The sequence below is a fragment of the Labeo rohita genome, chromosome 10, assembly GCF_022985175.1.
Source record: "Labeo rohita strain BAU-BD-2019 chromosome 10, IGBB_LRoh.1.0, whole genome shotgun sequence".
Taxonomy (NCBI): Eukaryota; Metazoa; Chordata; class Actinopteri; order Cypriniformes; family Cyprinidae; genus Labeo; species Labeo rohita.
The window spans coordinates 20,225,698-20,248,152 of NC_066878.1; the positions used below are offsets into that span (position 1 = coordinate 20,225,698).

The 22,455-nt window shown below is 33.1% G+C and overlaps 1 protein-coding gene across 2 annotated transcripts in view; it reads left to right on the forward strand.

Annotated features, from left to right (window-relative positions):
- Nucleotides 1–895: 895 nt before the first annotated feature.
- Nucleotides 896–22,455, forward strand: part of tjp2a (tight junction protein 2a (zona occludens 2)) — a 43,168-nt gene continuing 21,608 nt past the window's right edge. The window contains exons 1-2 of one of the 2 annotated variants that reach the window (XM_051120835.1): nucleotides 896–1,074; nucleotides 14,568–14,691. Coding sequence is in view for 1 of the 2 variants with exons in the window: in XM_051120834.1 (XP_050976791.1) it covers nucleotides 17,147–17,209 (63 nt within the window). In the remaining variant the exon portion in view is untranslated. Of the gene's footprint in view, nucleotides 1,075–14,567; nucleotides 14,692–17,030; nucleotides 17,210–22,455 lie in introns of those variants that run through there. The other variant, XM_051120834.1, reaches the window with a different exon arrangement.

Consider the following 22,455-nt stretch of genomic DNA (forward strand, 5'->3'; position numbering starts at 1 on the left):
AATGATGCTAAAATTCAGCTTTGGAAATTTATAAATAAATTATATTTAAAAATATATTCAAATAGAAAACAGTAATTTAAATAGTAATAATATTTCACATTTTTACTGTTTTTGCAGGATCTGTGAACACAGAAGAGACTTCTGTGTAAAAAACATTAAAACCCTACTGTTCAAAAACTTTTGACTGGTAGTGTATAGTAACGTAAAGACATTGCTTTCTTCAAACCAGTATATTATGTAAATTATATATTGTTTTACACATTTATTATTATTATTATTATTACAAGGAGTTAAAGGCCTTCTTAAGTTATAATATGCATATTTTTGGTCTTAAACCAAGAAAAAAAATATTGTATTAAAATAAAAATGTTGATTTGAGCAACACAATTCATCTGAAAAAAAAAAATAATAAAAATAAATGTATGTGATTAAAAATCATTTAAATATATAAAGACTGATCATGCAAATACTGACCATCACCATAAGCATATTTGAACAGAAAGATATTTGGAGTAACTTTAACTATATATTTTTACAAAGTTATCTCTTTAGCACAGTTTTTGTATATTTCAAATCACATCTGAATACTCACAATTATTACATCACAATGTAGCCTAAAAACATAATAAATATGACTAATGCATAGGATATAATTAACTGAATAATCATTTATTAAATGTATTTTTTATATATTTTATATTCTCTTATAACACAAGATTTCCAACAAAATTGATTAGTACGTTTTAGAAAGAGAAAACCATCTAGCCACAATAAAATACTTTTAAATCGTCAGACTTTAAAGATGACATATGTTTCATATGCGGTATGATTTAATACGCTAGTCAGATACGCACAGGTACGAGCGGCGCTGTCACGTGATTGGGAATGCGCCGTTTGGACTCACCTGCGCGTTCATGGACACGCCCATACCTGGAAGATTCAGGAAATCTGGGATTGTACACAGAATCGAGTTGTTCAGGCTTTCTTATTAAGTGTCCAGTCATATATAGAGCACACCAAACCCTGCGTGTTTCTGTCAGAGTTCATGGATCTTCAGAATCGGCGCATGTAAAGGTACGTGCTTTCGCTCTGAAGGAGTTTTGTTGTTTTTGTCGCATTTCCCTGTTGGCTGGTTTCGGTTGTCTATTGTTTAGCGGAGCAGACGGATTAAAACTTCAGTATTGTCATACGAACACAATACTGCTGCGTTTAGATAATGTTTACATTAATGTGAACTTCAATACAGACTTGTATTTAATTTTGTCCGTGCGGTAGCGTGTTTCAGGCCTACAGTGTGTCATTGTAAGACCAAGTGTTCACTGTCCTGCAGGTTTCTCACGAAACTTCAGTGATTTCCTCTCACGCGTAGTTTCATGTCATGACGCTGCAGTGTTGAGACTTGTAACTAAACCTATTTTACACATTTTTTATCTAAACAAACCTATTTTAATATTGAACGATTGTAAACACTTGAAAAACTAAGAAAAAGTATATGAGAAAGTAGTAGTTTCGCAGAGTTTTTGTACTATTTTCTAACAATAGAAAAGTTAACTACTTAATATTAACATTTATCTGCAACAACAGGAAATTATATCATAAAGAGGACACCTGAAGATCCTCACGACTCTGTCAAAGTCACTAAATCTAATAAAATATCAGATTTAAATGTTTAAAATATAAACTGTTTGTGTGTCTATCTACAGGTCAAAAGGTTTTTTATGTATGTTTGAATTAAGTCTGTTACGTTAATGCCTGTATTTATTTGCTTAAAAATACAGTAAAAATCATATTTTGAAACCATTGTAGCAGTAGTAGTTTTGCATAATTGTATTTTGTTTCATTTCTAGCAATTAACTTCTTAACAGTTAATTTTATCTGCCAAATCCGAGCACATAAATAAATAAATAAAAAATGCAACATAAAATGATATCATTAAAAGAACCACTGCAGACCCTTATGACTATAGTAAATTTGATAAAATATGATCTGTGATTATGATTTGTAGTATTTGATTTTTAAATGTAGTAATGTAAAGACGTGGCTTTCTTCAAAACCAGTATATTATGTGAATTTGATATTGCATTAAATATTTTTACTGTATTTTTATTCAAATAAATGCTGCTTTGGTGAGCAAAAAAAGAAGGAAAATTATAAGATCTTTTTTTTTTTGTTGTATTGCATATTAACATTTTTATTACAAGGAGATAAAGGCCTTTTTAAAGGAGAAAATGCATATTTTTGGTCACAAATACCACCATTCATGTGAAAACACAATTAATAGCTTATTAAAATAAATTCAAATAAGTTGATGTGATTAAAAAACATTGAATATAAAGATAGGGAAACTGATAATCCAAATACTGCTAGGTCTAAAGCGTATTTGAGCAAAATATTACATTACAAAATATTACAAAAAGTTACATACTTATTCCAAATGACCTCTTTAGCACAGTTTTTGTTTATTTCTAATCACTTTGGGCATTTATTAACATGTGAATACTCACAATTATTACAGTGTAGCCTGAAAATCATAATAAATATGATTAATGCACGGGATGTAATTAACTTAATGAATCATCTTTGAAAACATTAAAAGTATTTTTTTTTTATTGTGTTTTATAATCTGACTCTTATGTTAACATAATATTTCCTATAAGATTGACCACTATATTTCAGAAATAGGAAAGGGTCCACAACACAGTGCTTTTAAATCATCAGACTTTAAAGATGACATATGATCCATATGCGTTATGATTGAATCAGCTATTAAAAAAATTAAGCAGTTAATTTTTGTGTGTAACAATAGTAAAGTTAATCGCTTAACATTTACATTTATCTGCCAAATCTAAAAAACAAAACAAAACAAACAAACAAAAAAAAAAAACACATACAACAGGAAATTATATCATTAAGTGGACCCCTGAAGACACTACTGATATTTTAAATATCTGATTTTAATGTTTAAAATATAATATTTTCAACTTTTTCAATTTCAATTTTTTTTGTTTTTGAATGAAGTCTATTATGTTCATGGCTGTATTTATTTGTTTAAAAATACAGTAAAAAGTGTAATATTACGAAATATTATTGCAGTTCAAAATCTCTCTCTATTATTGCAGTTCAAAATGTCTGTGTTAATACACTTTAAAATACAATTTATTCCTGTGATCCAAAGAATTGAATTCAGATTGATTTGCTGCTCAAGAAACATGATTATCATCAATGGTGAACACAATTTTTTTTTTTCTGCTAAATGATTTATTTATTTATTTATTTATTTGTGGAAACTGCAAGACAAAACCATTCAAACATTTTGGGATTAAGATTTATAGTCTTACAAAAGATTTCTATTTCAAATCATTTGTATTAATCAAAGAGTCATCCAAAAAAAAACAGTAATAAATGTACTAGTTTCCATAAAAATATTAGATAGGAAAAACAACATTTTCAACATTCATAATAGAAGACCAATTATTAATAAATGAGCACAAATAATAACTGCTAAAAGTAAGCACTAAATCAGCATAAAATATTTTTACTGTATTTTTATTCAAATAAATGCTGCTTTGGTGAGCAAAAAAAAAAAAAAAAGAAGGAAAATTATAAGATTTTCCTTATTCCAAATTCTGATCTGTAATTAAATTGTACTTGGTAGTATATGACACATATACTGTGTTTAGTCGCACACCCCTAATGTATTACTGTCATTCGTCATGTCCAGGTGTGGAATGTGATGGACTCATAGTTTTGCACAGTGACTCACATGAGGACACAACATTTAGAAAAGAACAAATGACATTGCGGTTCCCCTTTCAGTCCTGCTGGTTGGGAAAATAAACCAATAATAAAACAACTGCTTCAGGCATCAAAAGTAATTTTATTTTTGAGTCCGGACCCTCTTTTTAACCTGACATGGTCCTTAAAGTCTTAAAGCCATACGTGCAGTTTGGCCAAAGTCACAACAATTGGAAATAAACAGCTTTTATTATAAACAGAGGTATTATTGCATATGCTTACTCAGTGATGCTCTCTGGGGTGTGATTGAATTTGATGATTGAATATACATCTGTCAGAGAATGGCAGTACATATGTGCATTGCATAATGTAGGCGTTGAATCTGCATGAGCCGAACACATGGGGAAGACTGCGGCTTACGCTGCCATGCTCCGCTTACGTAAAGGCATTAAAAGACTTGGACAGTAGTCGAAATGCATGAGAATACACTAAACCTGTGAATTTCTGACATTTAGGTTTACAACATAATGTTATGTGCTTACATGTACTATGAGCCCGTAGAATCACTAGACTAAAAATAGTGAACAGAAATTACTTTTGTTATGTCTGGTTTCATAATGCATTTGAGTGCTTAATCCACTTGAGCTGACTTTAGGGATTTTCTGAACTTTATGCTGTAAAATTCATTAGATGAGTGTTCTTAGAGAAATCTAAGTATATTCTCACAAGCCTTGTGAACGTTTCTAGATATTAAGAATCTTTTTATTTCATGAAGTTATTAATACTGGTACATTTTTGGTATCTTTTCAGGAATAATGTTCAGGATGAGACTTGTTTGAATATATGTTATTTAATGTGTCTGCCTGGATTCTAGGAAATCTACTAGTACTGGTGTTATGTAATGTTTGTAGGTGTATTTCAGAATGTGTTCAAGTTTGGACTGAGTCTGACATGCCTGAGCAGCTTTTACATTGTGTCGGAGTGGAGGACAAAGTTCATTTGTTCATGTAGGTCAACAGTTTGGAAGTACACTATACAGTATCAGCAGGATATGGCTGCTGGTGTATTTATTAGTAGTAAAGACTAGTGTTCATATTGTGTTTTGAACAAACCAAAGAGTCAAGTTTGGAGTGAAATGTGTGCTGCATGAATGATACATTAACGGGATAGTCCTACCAAAAATTAAAGTTTGGTCATAATTAGGGCTGAAACGATTCCTCGAGTACCTCAAATACAAAAAAATCATTGAGGCAAATTATTTGCCTCAAGGCTTTGTTTAGTCCATTTACTGTAACTATACAGAATACTGTGTTTCCCCACGGACCATTATTACTGACACACAAACGCTGGACATATTTAAGACCTTAAATTAATGGTGGTTAGTTATGATGTCCCTAAGTTAGCTATGGTTTGTGAAAGACTGAGTGCCATTTATGTTGACTGTCTCATTCCCTCTCAGTGATACACAGAAGGTTAGAAAGTTAATATAAAGTCAGTAAAGTTAAATAAAGTTAATAAAGTCAATATCAAACGAAGAGTACAAACATGATACTGACAAACATGATACTGATAATATTAAGTTAATATTAAGAGAATTACATTTTAGACGGCATATTGCCTCTATTTCGCCAACAAATAATCATTCCAAGCACAGCCACAGCACTGTTTTGTGTCTTTGAGCAACATGACAGTGTTTCGTTCTTGAACGAATCACCTGTTAAATGATTCATTTCAATCGCAATAACTCGCTTACTTAACAGTGACTTGCTGACACCTACTGGTGGTTTTGATTTGACATTTAAAGTATCTTCATTGTAAAAATACATGTAAATATCAGTATTCAGTGTTTTGTTTAAAGGGGTCATCAGATGCCCATTTTCCACAAGTTGATATGATTCTTTAGGGTCTTAATGAAAAGTCTCTAATATACTTTGGTTAAAAATTCTCAATGGTAGTGTAAAACAACACCCTTTTTACCTTGCCAAAATCAGCTCTGCAAAAATCATCCCATTCAGAGGGGTTGTTCCTTTAAATGCAAATTAGCTCTGCTCGCCCCGCCCCTCTCTTCTCTCTGTGGAGTGACGAGCTGCTCAGAGAGATTATTTACTTTAGCCGCATTTAACACATTTAGCCGTGAAACTTGCTAACTAGCACAATATTAGGAAAGGTGATTGCAGAGATTCATAAAAAAACCCTTATACTCACTTCTGCTGTAAGTGAAGCTGGATCACGAATGATTAGCGCGAACATAGACAGATATATGTAGATCAGGAGGCGCATTCCCTTCACAAACAAACGTAATCTACTGCATCTTCAGCGGCTCAGATGTCGGGAGTAAATGACGACCACTATGTTCATTATTACATCCAGCAACACAACACCTCAATCGCTCAATCAGAGATATTCTTGTCTAACTTACATCACCGTTCCGACATCGAAACAATGGAGGTCAGACTGTGACTGTGGTCTGAGGTAAGACGCTCATGTCAATCAACTGTCGTGGGAGCGGCCTCTGTGGATGTGATGCCTGTCAGCATCTGAGAATGGCTCGATTTGAAAAAGGGGATATTATTTTTACAGATTAATTAAAAACCACTGCATGGATTTTTATCATTATAGGGCAGATTTATACATACACTGACAACACACATTAATGTTCAAACAACATGAAAAAGTGAACTTTGCACCCGATGACCCCTTTAAAATAACAAAATATTATTTATGCATTTGTAACTACAAGTTAAATGCATTCATGTCCCTCTGAGCTGAATTAAATAGTGGGTAAATAGGCCTACATCTAAATACCTCAATTTCTTGATTTATGCATTCATTTTAGGTTGTAATGTTGTTTACCTTTTTCTAAAGTAATGTGAAATTAATTTTTGTATTTTTATACATTTATATGTATATATATGTATATATGTATTTGCATTTTGAAGGTAATTTGGCAAAAAAAATGCATTAAATGGGTTTAGTTTTCATGGTTACAAATGTATGCAATTTCAGCAATAAAAATATTACTTTTTCTAAAAGGGAAACAAATTAGTTGTTTATTTTAGGAAGCCTATCTTATTTTCTCTTGTATATTTAGTATTGCTCTTTAATAAAGAAAAATGACTTATTATCCGATTAATCGACAGAATAATCTGTAGAATACTCGATTACTAAATAATCGATAGCTACAGCCCTAGTCATAATTTTTATTTTTTATTTTTTTCTCTGTTCTGTGGAACATAAAAGAATATTATTTGTGAACCTGGACCCCAAAACCAGTCATAAGGGTATTTTTTTTTCAATAGAGATTTATACATAATCTGAAAGGTGAATGAATAAGCTTTCCATTGATGTATTGATTTGTGGGACAATATTTGGCTGAAATACAACTATATGAAAATCTAGAATCTGAGGGTGCAAAAAAATCAAAATATTGTGAAAATCACATTTAAAGTTGTCTTAGCAAGTTCTTAGCAATGCATATTGCTAATCAAAAATTAGTTTTGATATATTTACAGAAGGAAATTTACAAAATATCTTAATGGAACATGATCTTTACTTAATATCCTAATGATTTTTCGCATGAAAGAAAATTCTATATCTATATTGTGACCCATACAATTAATTGTTGGCTATTGCTGCAAATATACCCATGTAACCTATGACTGGTTTTGTGGTCCAGGGTCACATTTATATTTTGAAAAATAATATTTAGTCAGCAGTCACCAAAAATTATTTGGTTACCAACTTTCCTAAAAAATATTTAATCGTTTTTTTTTTAGAATGTTGGTGACCAAATTTGATGGATAAAAAGATGTTTTTGAAAATGTCCTCTTTCATGTTCCATGGAAAAAAGTTATGGAAAACAGAAGGGTAAATAAACCATTTATGTGAACTGTCCCTTTCAATTGTGTGGGTTGTTGAGGAAAGATGCACATCTGCTTTTCTAAATGGTTTGACATATAATTAAAAAAAAAGTATATTTCGCCAGTGTTGTTAAATGAGTCTCTTCAACTGCTGTAGTGTGCAGTGGTTACACCAGCGGTGATATTCTATAAGTGCTATTATTATGTCTAATGTAAGTGTAATGAGAGCCGTAGGCGTATGCAGACGTATGCAGGTTTCAGCATGTAATGTTGACTGTACCATTTGTAGAATGGGATTCAGCTGCCATTTGTGTTGGTATTGAATGGGGCTTTGATTCATGTTTGTTTACTTAATAGATTGCTATTACTTACCAAAAATAGTTTTGTTTGCTTTTACAAAATCTTGGTTTATGATCACATCTAACAGAGAGGATACAGAAATGTTGTGCTCATTATAGCTATCAGTGTTGTTTTTTCAGTGGATGATGCCAGTATATTCTAAAAAGTCATGTTGATGACAATTACAATCAAATTAAAACTATATTTGTGTGAATTTTAACAAAATTCACAAAGATTACAAACAGAAAATCCATAACAAGGCAACCTTCTGTGGAGCCAACACTGTAAACATTGAGTTTAATTTTAACTATAAAAAATGTAAAAACGCTACAGGGGGAAAAAAATACTGTTAATATGTGAACAGTAAGCTCCCATGCTATATACAAGGAAAAACTGTAACTGTACCAGATATTTCATGTAATTTTACAGTAAAATGCTCTAATGGTGTTTTGTGTTTGCGTGAATGACTGTGGTGAAATGTGCAAATTCTATGTATTAGTATATACTAAAAACTGTACTATACTGTACTAAAAATCATGTGGCTTTCTCTTTTACCACCTGCATTATTATAATGGATGTCAGAATAAGTTAACTTTACTGGTTAACTTTCAAAGTTTGTAAATTTGTTTTGTACTGTAAAATTTACAGATTGTTCAGTAAACATTTTTGTGTGTTATTTACAAAATTGTTCTTGCAACCCCAGCTGCCAAAATTATTTTGTAAAAATTACAGTTTTTTTTTTTTTCAAAAGTGTAGTTTCTAAATGTATTGGTCAATTATTGGAAATTCCTTAAAAATTCATTTTATTTATTTTATTCTACATACAAGCTTAGTTTCTTTCGAAAATGTTGCTCAAATATTATCCTAATATATCTGAGATGGTTACGAAGATACATGTAAGACTTTTTTAAAATTGATTATTGACAATATATTTGTGACGAGTTCTGAAAGTTGTAATGGTTTGATGTACTTATTTGGCTATTACATATATTGAAGTCATTAGAGTTGTTTTGCGAGTGCAACCCTTTCTCATATGTTTGACTTGCAAATAGTTAAAATGTAAATAATTTTTTTAAAACGTAACACTTCGCGCTGCACAGAGCGGGACACTTCAAAGGCGGATTTAAAAAATCGACAGCATAACCGTGTGTCCAGTATACTGTAGTGCATGTTTTCATTACTAAGTGATGAATTTGTTGACTAGATGCTGCATTACTGGAGAAAGGACAGCAGTATACTTTTACCCGTTTGGTGATCAAGTGTTGTAGACCACCGCTTGAATTGAATGCGACACGTCCAGTGTGTGTGATACTGGATAGCTCCGAGTTCTTCTAGACACGGCGCTGCACTTTTGCCCTTTGTGTGACTAACACATTTTTATATTTTGATTAGATAACCACAAATGTTCTAGAATAGAAGCAGTTAAATTGTGAAAGTACACAATATCCATATGTATGTAATTTCAAAGATGGCCATCTTCAGCTTGATTGTTGTTGTAATGGTAACACTTTACAATATGAGTCCATTTGTAACATTAAGACTGATAAAAGCTGTAGAATAGAAGTATTGTTCCTTGAGGGTGTTAATTTTAACATTTACTGATATATTTTAAATTTTAGTTGCTTTTGTTAATATTAATGACAGAACTATGAAGAACTATCGATAATGATCAATATATAAATATTTTTATTCATTTACAAAGTATGGTTCAGTAGGCTACTTTTTTTTTTTAATAGTAGAGCTCTATTTATTTTCCATTCAGTAGCAATTTTAAAAACTATCAGTCAATTAATCGGTATCGGCCAGTGTGGTCCAACCTAGTTATCGGTATCGGTAAAATCCAATATCGGTCGACCTCTACTTTGTAAACACTGGGCTGGTACTTATGCAGCAATGTAGGACGATTTTGAAGTTGGGAAAGAAAAGGAGATAGGAGTTTTTCAAAATACCCTAACTGTCTTAGTTCATGCAGACTTAGACAAGACGAGCATTTGAGGTTAAAAAGTATATAAATTGTAAATTTGTTTAAAAAAAAAAAAAAACTGATTGTTTTGCTAGATAAGACCCTTCTTCCTCGGCTGGGATCGTTTAGAGCAGGGGTGGCGCGAACTCCAGTCCTGGAGAGTTCAGCTCCAACCCTAATTAAAACTCGATTAGCTTGTTCATGTGCGTTTGATTAGGGTTGATGCAAAACTATGCAGGGCTGCGGCTCTTCAGGACCGACGTTCACCACCCCTGGTTTAGAGCCATTTGAAGCTGCATTTAAACTGCATTTTGGAAGTTCAAACATGGGAAGTAGAATTCCACAATATGGAGAAAAAAATCTGGAATGTTTTCCTCAAGAAACATAATCTTTATTGACTGAAGAAAGAAAGACATGAACATCTTGGATGACAAGGGGATGAGTAAATTATCTTTACATTTTTGTTCTGGAAGTGGACCTTTCCTTTAAGGCAGCTGCTGAACGTAAGTTTTTAAGTTGAAACTGGTGAAAATTTTTACAGTGTGCTAGTCTGCCAACACAAAACACCACAACATAATAATAATAATAATAATAATCCCGTTTCTGGTCTGGCATCTTAACTGATGAATTTTAGTAATTTTTGCAGTTGAGTGGGCATTACCAGAGCTGCTCTGTCAAAACGTGACTTGTCAAAACACGCCCCCACACATTTGACAAAACATAACATTTGTAACCAAACCTAAAAATAGTCGGTTTCATTTGCAGGGCTTTAGGTGATTTGGTTGAGTGTAGAGGGGATTTTAGAGCCCATGCACTATGGCAGCGCAATCCCCTCCTGCCCATAATCCAGTGCCCAAACCACTGGACGATAATGTCATCACGTACTAAGTGGAGGAAAAAACCTGGAAGCCGGGTTACTCCATCCCTGCGCTAAAGTAACACCATGAAAATCATCTCTAGGGTGTTCTGTTTGCGAATGGACAAATGGTGTACATATGTGTGCATGTATTCGTGAGGGCGGATGGGTGATAATGGGTGCAGGCTAAGCCAGCAGTGGCGGAGGGATTACAGAGAAACGGGCCAGGGTGCATCCATGATCTGTCACGGCTTAGTACCACAATTATCCCCCCTCACAGCATTTTCATTAGACTAATGTTTGAGATCTCCAGAATTATGTAAGAGTGACGCTCTTCCAGCCTGCCCAACGTGGTCGTTGTTTTCTCTCTCTCTCTTTTCCCTCTCTTGTCCTACGAGGAGAACGAAATGGGCATCTACGAAATTCCACAGGACCGATTCACTACTGCAGTGACGGGTCTAATAGAAAAATGATTTGCTGCTTTAAATGAGATTATTCTTAGCTTGTCAGTGATGTAGTGACATTATAGTTGGTAAAACGGAGAGGATAAGTGTCGCTGAGAGCCTGTGTAGATCGGAGAAGAACCAGAGAACTTTTAAGATGAAGTACAAGAAATTCATCACCATCATGCAAGCGGCCGTCGGGATCGCGCCTCTCAACAAGCGTGAGCTGCTGCCGCCCGGCCGGAGGTTGTGGAGACCCTCGGGGTGAGTTATGTAGAAGATACTAGGGAGAAAAAGCGGGAAATTTACATTTGATGATGTTCATGACAGGCCTAGCTGGTACATTGGTGTGTTTGAGTATATGTTGATCATTCTGTACTACAATTGCTCTGTGACATGATCCTGGAAAGTATTTGAGTTGTTTAATAGTACCTGAGCAATCAGTTTTGCTCAACACTGAATTCTGGGTAGTACCTGGTAAACCCCATGCTAAGTATTAAACTTTGAAACATAGCTCATCATTGCATTGTTTGTGCTTCAGACGTGAGTGATATCTCAAATCATGTAACTTGTTGAGGAGAGGTGTGCTATTTGCTATTTCTTGTGACTGACTGATATATATGTATATATATATGCAGCATAAGAATGGACAGAAACACTCATTATTCGATACGCAATATGCTTCATAAATCACAATTCAATACACCGCAGATTATATCATAATAAGATCGTGATCGGAAATGTACCAAATGTTGAAATGTAACAATAAAATCCAAAATCAATAGTTTTAATGCTAAAAGTACATTTAGGCATCACAATACTATACAATATGGATATTTATTCTGAGATTTGCTAAAGATCGCATATAACTGTTTTTGAATTAACTTTAAGGGTGTTGTATTTGTGTTATATTGTACACTTTAAATGAACAAAACCCAGTTCAGTTAAAGTAAGTCAGAATGGGAACCAGCTGTAATTGATGTTTTTGGTGTTTACAGTGTAAAACTTAAAAGGGAACTCAGTCAAACCACAAAAGGACCCAAAACTAATGTTTGTGTGTGGGTCGTTTTGTGGTTTGAAGCCGATAAATAAAAAAGTGCACATAAGCACTATGGTGAAATTGCACATGCCTACGTAGTTTTTTTTTTTTTTTTTTTTTTTTCCCATGTAAGTAAAGAATGTGACAATGTTTACATGTGCCAAATACAAAATCCCTTGGACAAGCAAAATTACATATATAAAATATATTTATTTGAATCAGCAAATGGAGTTTTTATCTCTAGCCACCACAATGTCTAAAGACCTGCATAAATAAAACTGTGATATAGACATATTAGTTCAATATTATCTCAGCCTCACACATTCAGAGATTCATCATAAAACTGAACCCCAACTTTTTTTTTTTTTTTTTTTTTTTTTTTTTTTTTTATGCAACCGACTTCATGAGTTCCAATGCAAAAACCTCTAGAAGCCATCTTGGTCAAAAATGAGATAACAATACTGAGTAAATGCTCTCCACACATAGTACATGTTCATCAAGTACTTTCACTTCAAATGCACGAAATACAAGCCTAACCCCATTCAGAACTACCAGTACTTATATAGAAACCTATACATAGTAGCAAGGAAGAAATGCTAATTTTAAAGAAAAATGTCAGACGTACTTACACTCTTTTGCATCTGAACTCTTCACATATATATATATATATATATATATGCTTCATAAGTCACAATTCAATACACCACAGATCAGATCATATCGTAATTAGATCGTGATCGGAAATGTACCAAACATGGAAATGTAACAATAAAATCTAAAATTAATAGTTTTAATGCTAAAAGTACATTTAGGCATCGCAATACTATACAATATGGATATTTATTCTGGGATTTGCTAAAGATCGCATATAACTGTTTTTGAATTAACTTTAAGGGTGTTGTATTTGTGTTATATTGTGCACTTTAAATGAACAAAACCCAGTTCGGTTAAAGTAAGTCAGAATGGGAACCAGCTGTAATTGACTTTAGTGTTTTTGGTGTTTACAATGTAAAACTTAAAAGGGAACTCAGTCAAACCAAGTAGCAGTTTCTATATATAGAGAGAGAGACAGAGATGTCATATGCATGCCTACTTAGTAACGCAAGGCTTTTAAATATACAGTGTTGTGAAACTGCAATTGTTACAGTATACCAATATATAGTTGGCACAGCCCTAGTTGACATACCCTTTAGTCATACTAGTCACCAGAATATCATAGGCTGTGTCCGAATATGCCATTTTCTCTACTATACAGCATGTGAAAAGCATTGCATCAACTCAGCAGTATGTCCAAATCTGTAAAATAAATAAAATGGTGGACAAAAATGTATCCAGATGACCTCCTACTAACAGCAAGATTCTGAAGTTTGCATCTGATAGACACTTCACTATCCCAAAACTGACACTACTAACACTTTAGGTCATGAGACAATAACAACATGGTGGATGTAGTACAACAGTTGCGAAGTAAGGCAGTATTTCAGACACAGCCATAAAGGTGGGTTCTTTGGGTTTAGCACCTAAAGTGTACATATTAGTACTTAATTAGTGCATATTAGTATCCTCTGTAAGAGTACCGCCCCAGTCACAGCTTTTATTCCTGAGTGTGTTTGTGTGGCCTTCTGACACATCTAGGCTTAAGACTATCAATGAAAACTCAGATATCACTAGCGAGTTATGCAGGGACAAGAACGTCTTCTTTTTTTTTTTTTTAGGATGTCTTATTCAGAAATCTAGTTCCTATAGTCCTAATTAGCTGAAACAGTTTCTTGAACCTGAGGACTTGCATTACTGAAACATTAGTTTGCCTATTATTCCTGCTGGCAAAGAGCAGTTATGCTGAACGGTGCAGTTAATAATTACAAGTTTCTTGCCAAGGAGATCGAGTGTACTCCATTCAGAGCAGGTGCTTACACTAGCAATAGTTTTGATGTGTTTTGTGAATCACAATACTGTCTCTTTATGTATTCAAAGCACTTTTGTTAAGCTTGGGGACTATTTTCTTGTCAGGCTTAGCTACAACAAAACATAAAGCATGATCAGGTGTAATTGCAGGGATAGATATTTTATTTACATGCACACATACTAACATTTAGTAAACATGTTTTAGCTATTAACAGATCAACCAGATCAACTTTCAAATGAGTACTGTACATACTGACTTGTGGTTATGTGATTAGGACTCAGGCTGTGTGAGAAATAATGATTAATTCTTGGTTTTACTCTGAAAATCTCTCTAGATGTAGCTGGTTTTACACTGAATCGTTTGTTGTTGTTGTTGACGCATAAGAATGTGTGATCAGTGTTTTTAACTAAAAATGTCTTTTTACAGTGACCAGTCCAACCAGATAGAGTTATTCCGGTCAAGTCGCTCCAAAAGGTTTTCCCTGACCCACGAAGCTCAGTATTTGTATCTGCGACGCCTCTCTGCACCCAGCTACCCAGCCCTTTTACAGGTACTGCACTTTACAAAGTTTCTCATGAAAACATAGTAATTATTCTTAAAACTTTCCCGTGTTGACATGTATTTTGTATTCAAACAAGAACGTGGGATTGATATATACACCAAATGCACCAAACAAAAATCTGCTGTTATGTGTTTTACGAGTTTAAATAAATTATATTATATTGGGTTTTATTTTAAAAAAAAAATAATAATAATGAATGAATTTTTTAATTATTATTAAATCAGTCATAAGTAGCATGGGTATATTTGTAGCAATAGCCAATACACCGTATGGGCCAAAATTATTGATTTTTCTTTAATGGCAAAAATCATTAGGATATTAAGTAACGATCATGTTCCATGAAGATATTTTGTAAATTTTCTACTGTAAATATATCAAATATATCATATTTTGATTAGTAATATGCATTGCTAAGGACTTGGACATTACTTAAAGGTGATTTGTCTAAATAGCTTTTTTTTGTTTTTGTTTTTTTTGTTTTTTGGGGGGGTTTTTTGCACCCTCAGATTCTAGATTTTTGGCCAAATGTTGTCCTATCCTAACAAACCATACATCAATGGAAATTTTATTTATTTGAAAATTTTGAAAAATTGACCCTTATGACTGGTTTTGTTGTCCAGGGTCACATATATAGAATGTTTATATTTATCTTTTAATTGTTTATCTAATATTGTTTTCTTATCGTATTTATTATTCTAACATATAAAATATTTGGCCACTCGCAATAGATAGATAGATAGATCGTTTTTTGCTTTCAAATATACAAATTATGAAGAGGAACTGACATCATTCTATTTTTAAGAGGAAGTTTAAAAGTCAGAAGTTCAACTCTTTATCTTATGCATTATCTTATGCTTGAAAAGATTTCTCAGGTATATTTACCATCACAAAACAGACAAGAACATTGTTTATTTAGTGGGCCTATTTGTAGAAAAGTTAATGTTGTTGACTCTTAAATGCTAATGATAGGAGCTTGTACTGAAAAATATGAACTTACGAATATGAAATGTAAACATTTTGTCTTTCAAATGCACCAGTGTGTGTATGAAAGAGGGAGAAATTACAGTCATGTTGCTTTAATGTATTTCACCATTGTATACTGTAGTACTTTGTATGGTAGTACTATGTTTTTGTTTTTTTTTGTCCAGTGTGGTCACTCTTTTTAATGTGAAGCAAGTTATGTTACATATTAACAGTCATTCTCAGTCTGATTGTAAGTACAGTAAAATTTGCTTGTTTGCTGTTAATGCATTCGTTTGGATGCCTTTTAGGGCCGTTGTGAAATATAAACCTCTAGTTCCACCACTTTGTGTGCTTATTTTAATTATACCATGCTGAATCTTTTAAATAAAGCGTTAGCATGTCCAGTGTGTCCAGTGCCCATTTTAGAAACTCGGTGAACCGGAGAAACAACTTTTGGACACAGACATGTGTCTCTAATGGCACGGGACAACTGTTTATCCACATTTTTCTTCCCTGTAAGAGTGGGCGTGGCCATTTGTAAATGTTATGGGCCTGGGTTTCAGTCTCATCTGCATCCAGCTACAAAAGAGTTTGTTTTGCTACTTTATATTGAAAATTGGTGTCACTTACCATGTTATTTTAATTTATTATCATAATTATGAACACTTTGTAGTGCAAACAGTTTTACTGTTTACTGCATTTTGTTATTCTTCACGTTATTTCGCCTATAGGCTTACTTTGGCGTTGATGAAAAAGGTTGATAGCGAAAGACGTTGTAATCTTTACCACCACAGCAATGCGTCGTCTGTAAAATTACGACAGGATTAAAATCACAGAAATGCTCTTGTAGTTATTACCTTACCCTACATCTCCAAGTAAAACTAATCCCTTCCGAGCAGGGCTTTAGGGAGTTTGGAATTTCAAACGTCTTAAACATTAGAGAGTTTATCCCATTGAAAAAATAAGAACCCTACAGTGTGGAAGACTTGACTTATGAATATTAATTACGTACGCTACGTGCCTGGAAGCCTGGAAGCGTTAGTAAGGTTGCTAAGCAATGCCAGCGCGTCCTAATTGATATTCATGATCTCCGCTGGTTTGAGGGATTTTGGAATCGTCCATTTTACCTCATAGGGTACGCCATGAAAGAAATGCAGCATTGCTTGTTGATTAAGTCCTTAAATCACGTTTAACCACGTATAGCGACAAGGTAAAGTAAATGTCATGTGAATAAAGAGGTATTAGTCGCAGATTCAGTAGAGGTTAAAATGCTTTGGTTAATATTACCACCCCCAGCGATGTATTGGTACGTTCGGGATTTACAGTACAATAGTTTAAATGTTTGGGCGCTCGTGTTGTCGCTATTCAGAGGTTTCGGAGTTATTAGCTACACGGTTTATTTACTTATCATGAAATATTAAACTCTTTCTTTCAAGTAAACAGCTTTATTTTATAGTTTAGCCTTAGTGCGGTTTGCGAGATGCCCGTTGTTGTGGAGAGGCGGCTTTTTCTGAGTAGAAATGTTAAGGACTACTATTGTCATGTGAGTACTGTTAAAACTTGTTCAGTTCGCTTATTTTAACTTCACAGAGTTTAAGTTTTAGCTTAAAAACTTTTCTGAAGTGCACACTTTGTTTCTGTTACTGTCCACCTCACATGGACAACCACCTGCTTCCTATAAAATTACAATATAGTACGTCGATATAACACAGACGATTTCGCTAGATGTGCACAACAGTGGTCCAGAAGCACTTCCTGTTTTTTTTTTTTTTTTTTTTTTTTTGTTTGTTTTATTTCACATATACAAATACATCTTAAAGGTGCTAATGTAACATTTTCATCCAGTCAAATGTTATGTTGGTTGTAATTTTTTGTGATGTTTGTGTAAAGTAAAAAAAAAAAAAAAAGAAACAGGAAGTGTGGGGGCCAGTATGTTTACATCTGATTAAATGGTCTATAAACCAAATTATAAGGACAACTGTTTTCCATCGCAAGCGACATTTAATGAATACAATGAGCTATATAAAATCTAAACTCTTTTGTGAAGTAGAACCACTGTTTTTAAAATAATTCACGTATAAATTGGAGTAAATCAAGTAAATGCTGGAGGACTATTTTAATGAATATAAAAAAGTAGTTAAGAAGACTTTTTTTTTTTTAAGTATCACCAGCAGAGGGACCACCACACCAGTTTTACATTGACATCAGAATGTGTGACAACCTACAACACTTAATAATACAGAATTATTTTAGCTGTAACTATATGTAAAATTAATTTTAGGTCATTTTCTTGTCCATTAGTCTTTTTTACACCAAACTGAACAAATCCCCCCCAGAGAGCAGCTCAGAAGAGCTCAGTCTTCCCCTTCCATGTTTAGACTTCTTTACCCAGACCGTGATCCTGGATTGGATTTTTGCACTTTATTGTAATGTTCATCATAAATCTCTTATGCATCACCTGTAATAAGACTACACTAGAAACATATATGTTGGGACTTGGATTGAAAGCCGTCGTTGACTGATTTCAGTCTTTTTGAGGGACACAGACAGCTAAAGCTGCTTATCTATAATGCAGAGGGAGTTCTGTCTGCTGCTGCTGTCTGCACTCATTGTGCCTGTTCTGTCTAACTGCACACTGCATACGCTTCAGTTTGTTTTCTGATGGCTCAGCAATGGTATACCTTGCTTGGTTGGACTGAAAATGCTTAAAAATTTAAGCTACTATGTCCATAAGAAGTATACACTATATTGTAGTTTTAAGATTATGTATGTAACTGAAGATTTTTGCTTCTGTTGTTGTTTTTGGTCCTTGCTGCACAGAAAGATCCTGCCAGTATGATACTGATTAGTATCACAGCTCAAAAAATACTTTTTCTGTCCAGGCAGTGTTTATCCAAAGTGTTGACTTATACTTCGTACACTACCGTTCAAAAGTTTGGGGTCAGTACATTTTTATTGTTTCTTTTTTTTTTTTTTTTTTTTTTTTTTTTAAGAAATTAATACTTTTATTCACCAAGGATGTATTAAGTTAATAATTAAAAGTTTATTAAAAGTTCATAATAAATAATTTACATTGTTATAAAATATTTATATTTTGAATAAACACTGTACTTTTTAAACTTATTCATGAAAGAATCCTGAAAAAAAAAAAAAAAAAAAAAATCACAGGTTCCAAAAAATATTTGGCAGCACAACTGTTGATATTATCCAACACTGATCATTCTAATAATAAATCCGCATATTAGAATGATTTCTGAAGGATCATGTGACACTTAAGACTGGAGTAACAGCTGATAAAAATTCAGCTTTTCATCACAGGAATAAATTCTATTTTAAAGTATGTTAAAATAAAAACGTTATTTTATATTGTAAAAACATTTTGCAATATTACTGTTTTTTTTTCTATATTTTTAATCAAATAAACGCAGCCTTGATGAGCATAAGAGACTTCTTCAAAGACTATTACAAGTCTTACTGACCCCAAACTTTTGAACGGTAGTGTATATCTTCTTGTTGCCTTTCGGCAGAAGTCCTCTTTATTTTTATTATTGTTTTTTTAAAGGTTGTATTGTGGTTCTTCCTGCAGCACATCAGGTCAGTTTTGAGCAAATTCATGGTTGTTTTTTAACACAGTCATTGATTTTCCTTATATCTGCTGGGATTGCTCATTGGTCCTCATGGGCTCATGTTCTTTTGCTTGGAAATTGCAGGTGTATTCCTTTAAATTTCAAATTGTCTGACTTTGTTGTATTTCTGTGGCTTGGAAACAACTTGTTAGTGTCCAAGCAGTGAGTTAGTGTCCTTTTCTCATTCAATTTACCAAATTACAAAGATCCTTTTTTTTTTAATTACATTGATGAAAAATTCTTGTATCCATCAACATCTTTCTTGATTCCACCATCATCAGTAAAAGTGGAAGTGTTTTTTTTTTCTTTCCAAGTTCAAGTTGTATACAAGTTATACTTTAAAGAGAAGTAAAGTTTGACTTGATTCAGTCAATATCCTATACGCCTTTTTTCTGTAAAGGATTAGATTAATCAAAGATGACAGTAATGAGATTAGTAATGTTACAAAGTATTTTTTTTAAAGAATGATCTTTCTATCCATCAAAAAATCTAGAAAGAAAATGATTTCCACAAAAATATGAAGCAGCACAATTGTTTTCAATATTGCTAATAATAATAAATGTCTGTTGAGCAGCAAGTCAGCATATTAGAATGATTTATGAAGGATCATCTGACACTGATGACTGGAGTAATAATAATGTTGAAAATTCAGCTTTGATCACATAAACAAATTGCTTTTTACAATATGTTATTGGTTCATTCTGTGTCAACTCAACCAGAGGTGCACAGCTCAATTTTGATTTTGCAAATATTTTTTTCCCGGAGAAAGATAGACATGTGTAGTGATAAAAGGCAAAATATTAAATGTTGTTGATGTATATTTACTGAGTAATCCACTATTTTTAGAGGGGGGTCAAAATGGCTATTTTCAGATTTAGAGCCCATTTACAGGGGGTTAAAAATGACTTCAGAAAGATTCTAGCATCAGTATGTTATTTTACAGAGATTGGTAGGTCTGTAAGTAAAATCTGTTGACTTTAGCAATCTGTGTTGCAGTATATGCAAGTGGTGACTGTTCAAACATGGCAAACAGCACTTTTCAAGTTTTTTATTTATTTTTTTTTTTTTGCAAAGTTTGCATGCCTGTAACTCAAGAAGTATCAAAGGAGAAGTCCACTTCCAGAACAACAATTTACAGATAATGTACTCACCCCCTTGTCATACAAGATGTTCATGTCTTTTTTTTCCTCAGACGTAAAGAAATTGTTTTTTGAGGAAAACATTTCAGGATTTTTCTCCATATAATGGAGAAAATGTAGTTTAAATGTGGCCTCAAACGATCTCAAATGCAGTTATTTGCTTAAGTCTGACATCAAGCGTCACCTCTTCCATGACTTCTGGGTTCAAACGTTCTATTAGATGACACAAGAAAACAATAAACGGTACTAATTATACACTCACAACGTGATGTAATGTACCAAAAAATTATAATCCTACCCATAACTCCATAACGAAATCTCAGATAACCATACAATGAAAATATAAATATAAATAAATAAATATAAAATTAATTGTGTTTGTGACGCCGTAGTGTACACCATAAATTTTAAAACATTTAGTTTAAATGTTTAATATGAATAAACAGTGCTCATAAACAGCTGCTAAGTGAACAGCGTTTGTTGGTGTGTTCAATGGACGCATTATGTCATCACTTAACAAGCTCATAAACAATCCCAGCTGAGGAAGAAGGTTCTCATCTAGCGGAACGATAGATATTTTCATTTAAAAAAATACAATTTGAATACTTTTTGTTCTGAAACGCTCGTCTTGTCTTGCTCTGCCTAAACTCGGTGTACTCTGGTTCAAGACAGTTAGGGTATATCGAAAAACTCCAATCGTATTTTCTCCCTCAACTTCAAAAATCATTTCAAAATCATCCTACATCACTGCAGAAGTACCGACACAGTCTTTGCAAAGTGAACATGCAAAGATCGAACACCCTTAATAAAAAAGATAAAACAGCGATATAGGACGATTTTGAAGTTGAGGGAGAACATGAGATGTGAGTTTTTCGACATACCCAAATTGTCATGAACCGGAAAAAAGGTCGGGAAGAGCAAGACAAGATGAGCATTTGACATTAAAAAGTATATAAATTGTATTATTTTTATTAAAATAAACAATCATTTCACTAGATAAGACCCTTCTTTCTCAGCTGGGATCATTTACAACCGCATTTGGGATAATTTGAAGTTGCATTTAAACTGCATTTTGGAAGTTCAAATTTGGGGCAACATATCAGTCCATTATATGGAGAAAAAACCTGAAATGTTTTCCTCAACCAAAAAAAAACAACATAATTTCTTTACGACCGAAGAAAGAAAGACATGAACATCTTGGTTGACAAGGGGGTGAGTACATTATCTGTCAATTTTTGATCGGTTTTGTTCTGATTTTAGATTCTAGTTCTTAATGAACTTTTCTTTTGGAATCTTCATTTTCAAGACTCGTCATCATTCAGTCTCAGAGATACTGGAATCTCAAAATTTTTCAGATTGTTGAATATTACCCATTTTCAGTGGTTGAAAACCAAATGTTGGTCACTTTGTATGCAGCCAATACTTATTTTATTTAAAGAACAACATCTGGAGAATAAATAATGTTGAAATTAGAATTGCATCTTGTTTTCCTCTATCAAAACAGTTGTATAGGACACACAGACCAATCTCTGTGTAAAAATAACATTATGTTGCTGCTGTCTTTCTGAAGTCATTTTTACCCCCTGTAATTTGGCTCTGAATCTCAGGTAAAAATTGCCTTTTTGACCCCCTCTACGAAACTGAATTACTTAGTAAATATTCATCCATGACATTTAATATTTTGCCTTTCATCGCTATACATGTGTATCTTACTTCAGAAAAAAAATTTGCAAAATCAAAAATTTTAACCGAGGAAGCTTTTGAAATTTGGTTGATTTTACACAATATGACCCTATTGTATTTTTAATCAAATAAATGCAGCCTCTGTGAACAAGAGTTTTTTTTTTTTTTTTTTTAATCCTGCTGACCCCAGACTTTTTAATGGTAGTGTACAATACCAGTTCATCTGGTTCATTACCTGTTCATCTACATTTGAAAAACTGTCATCAGCAAAACTATGCAATAACACAAATTCCAGATACTTGTTGATTGTTTTTCCTTAATTATCTAGTTCAGTTCATTCA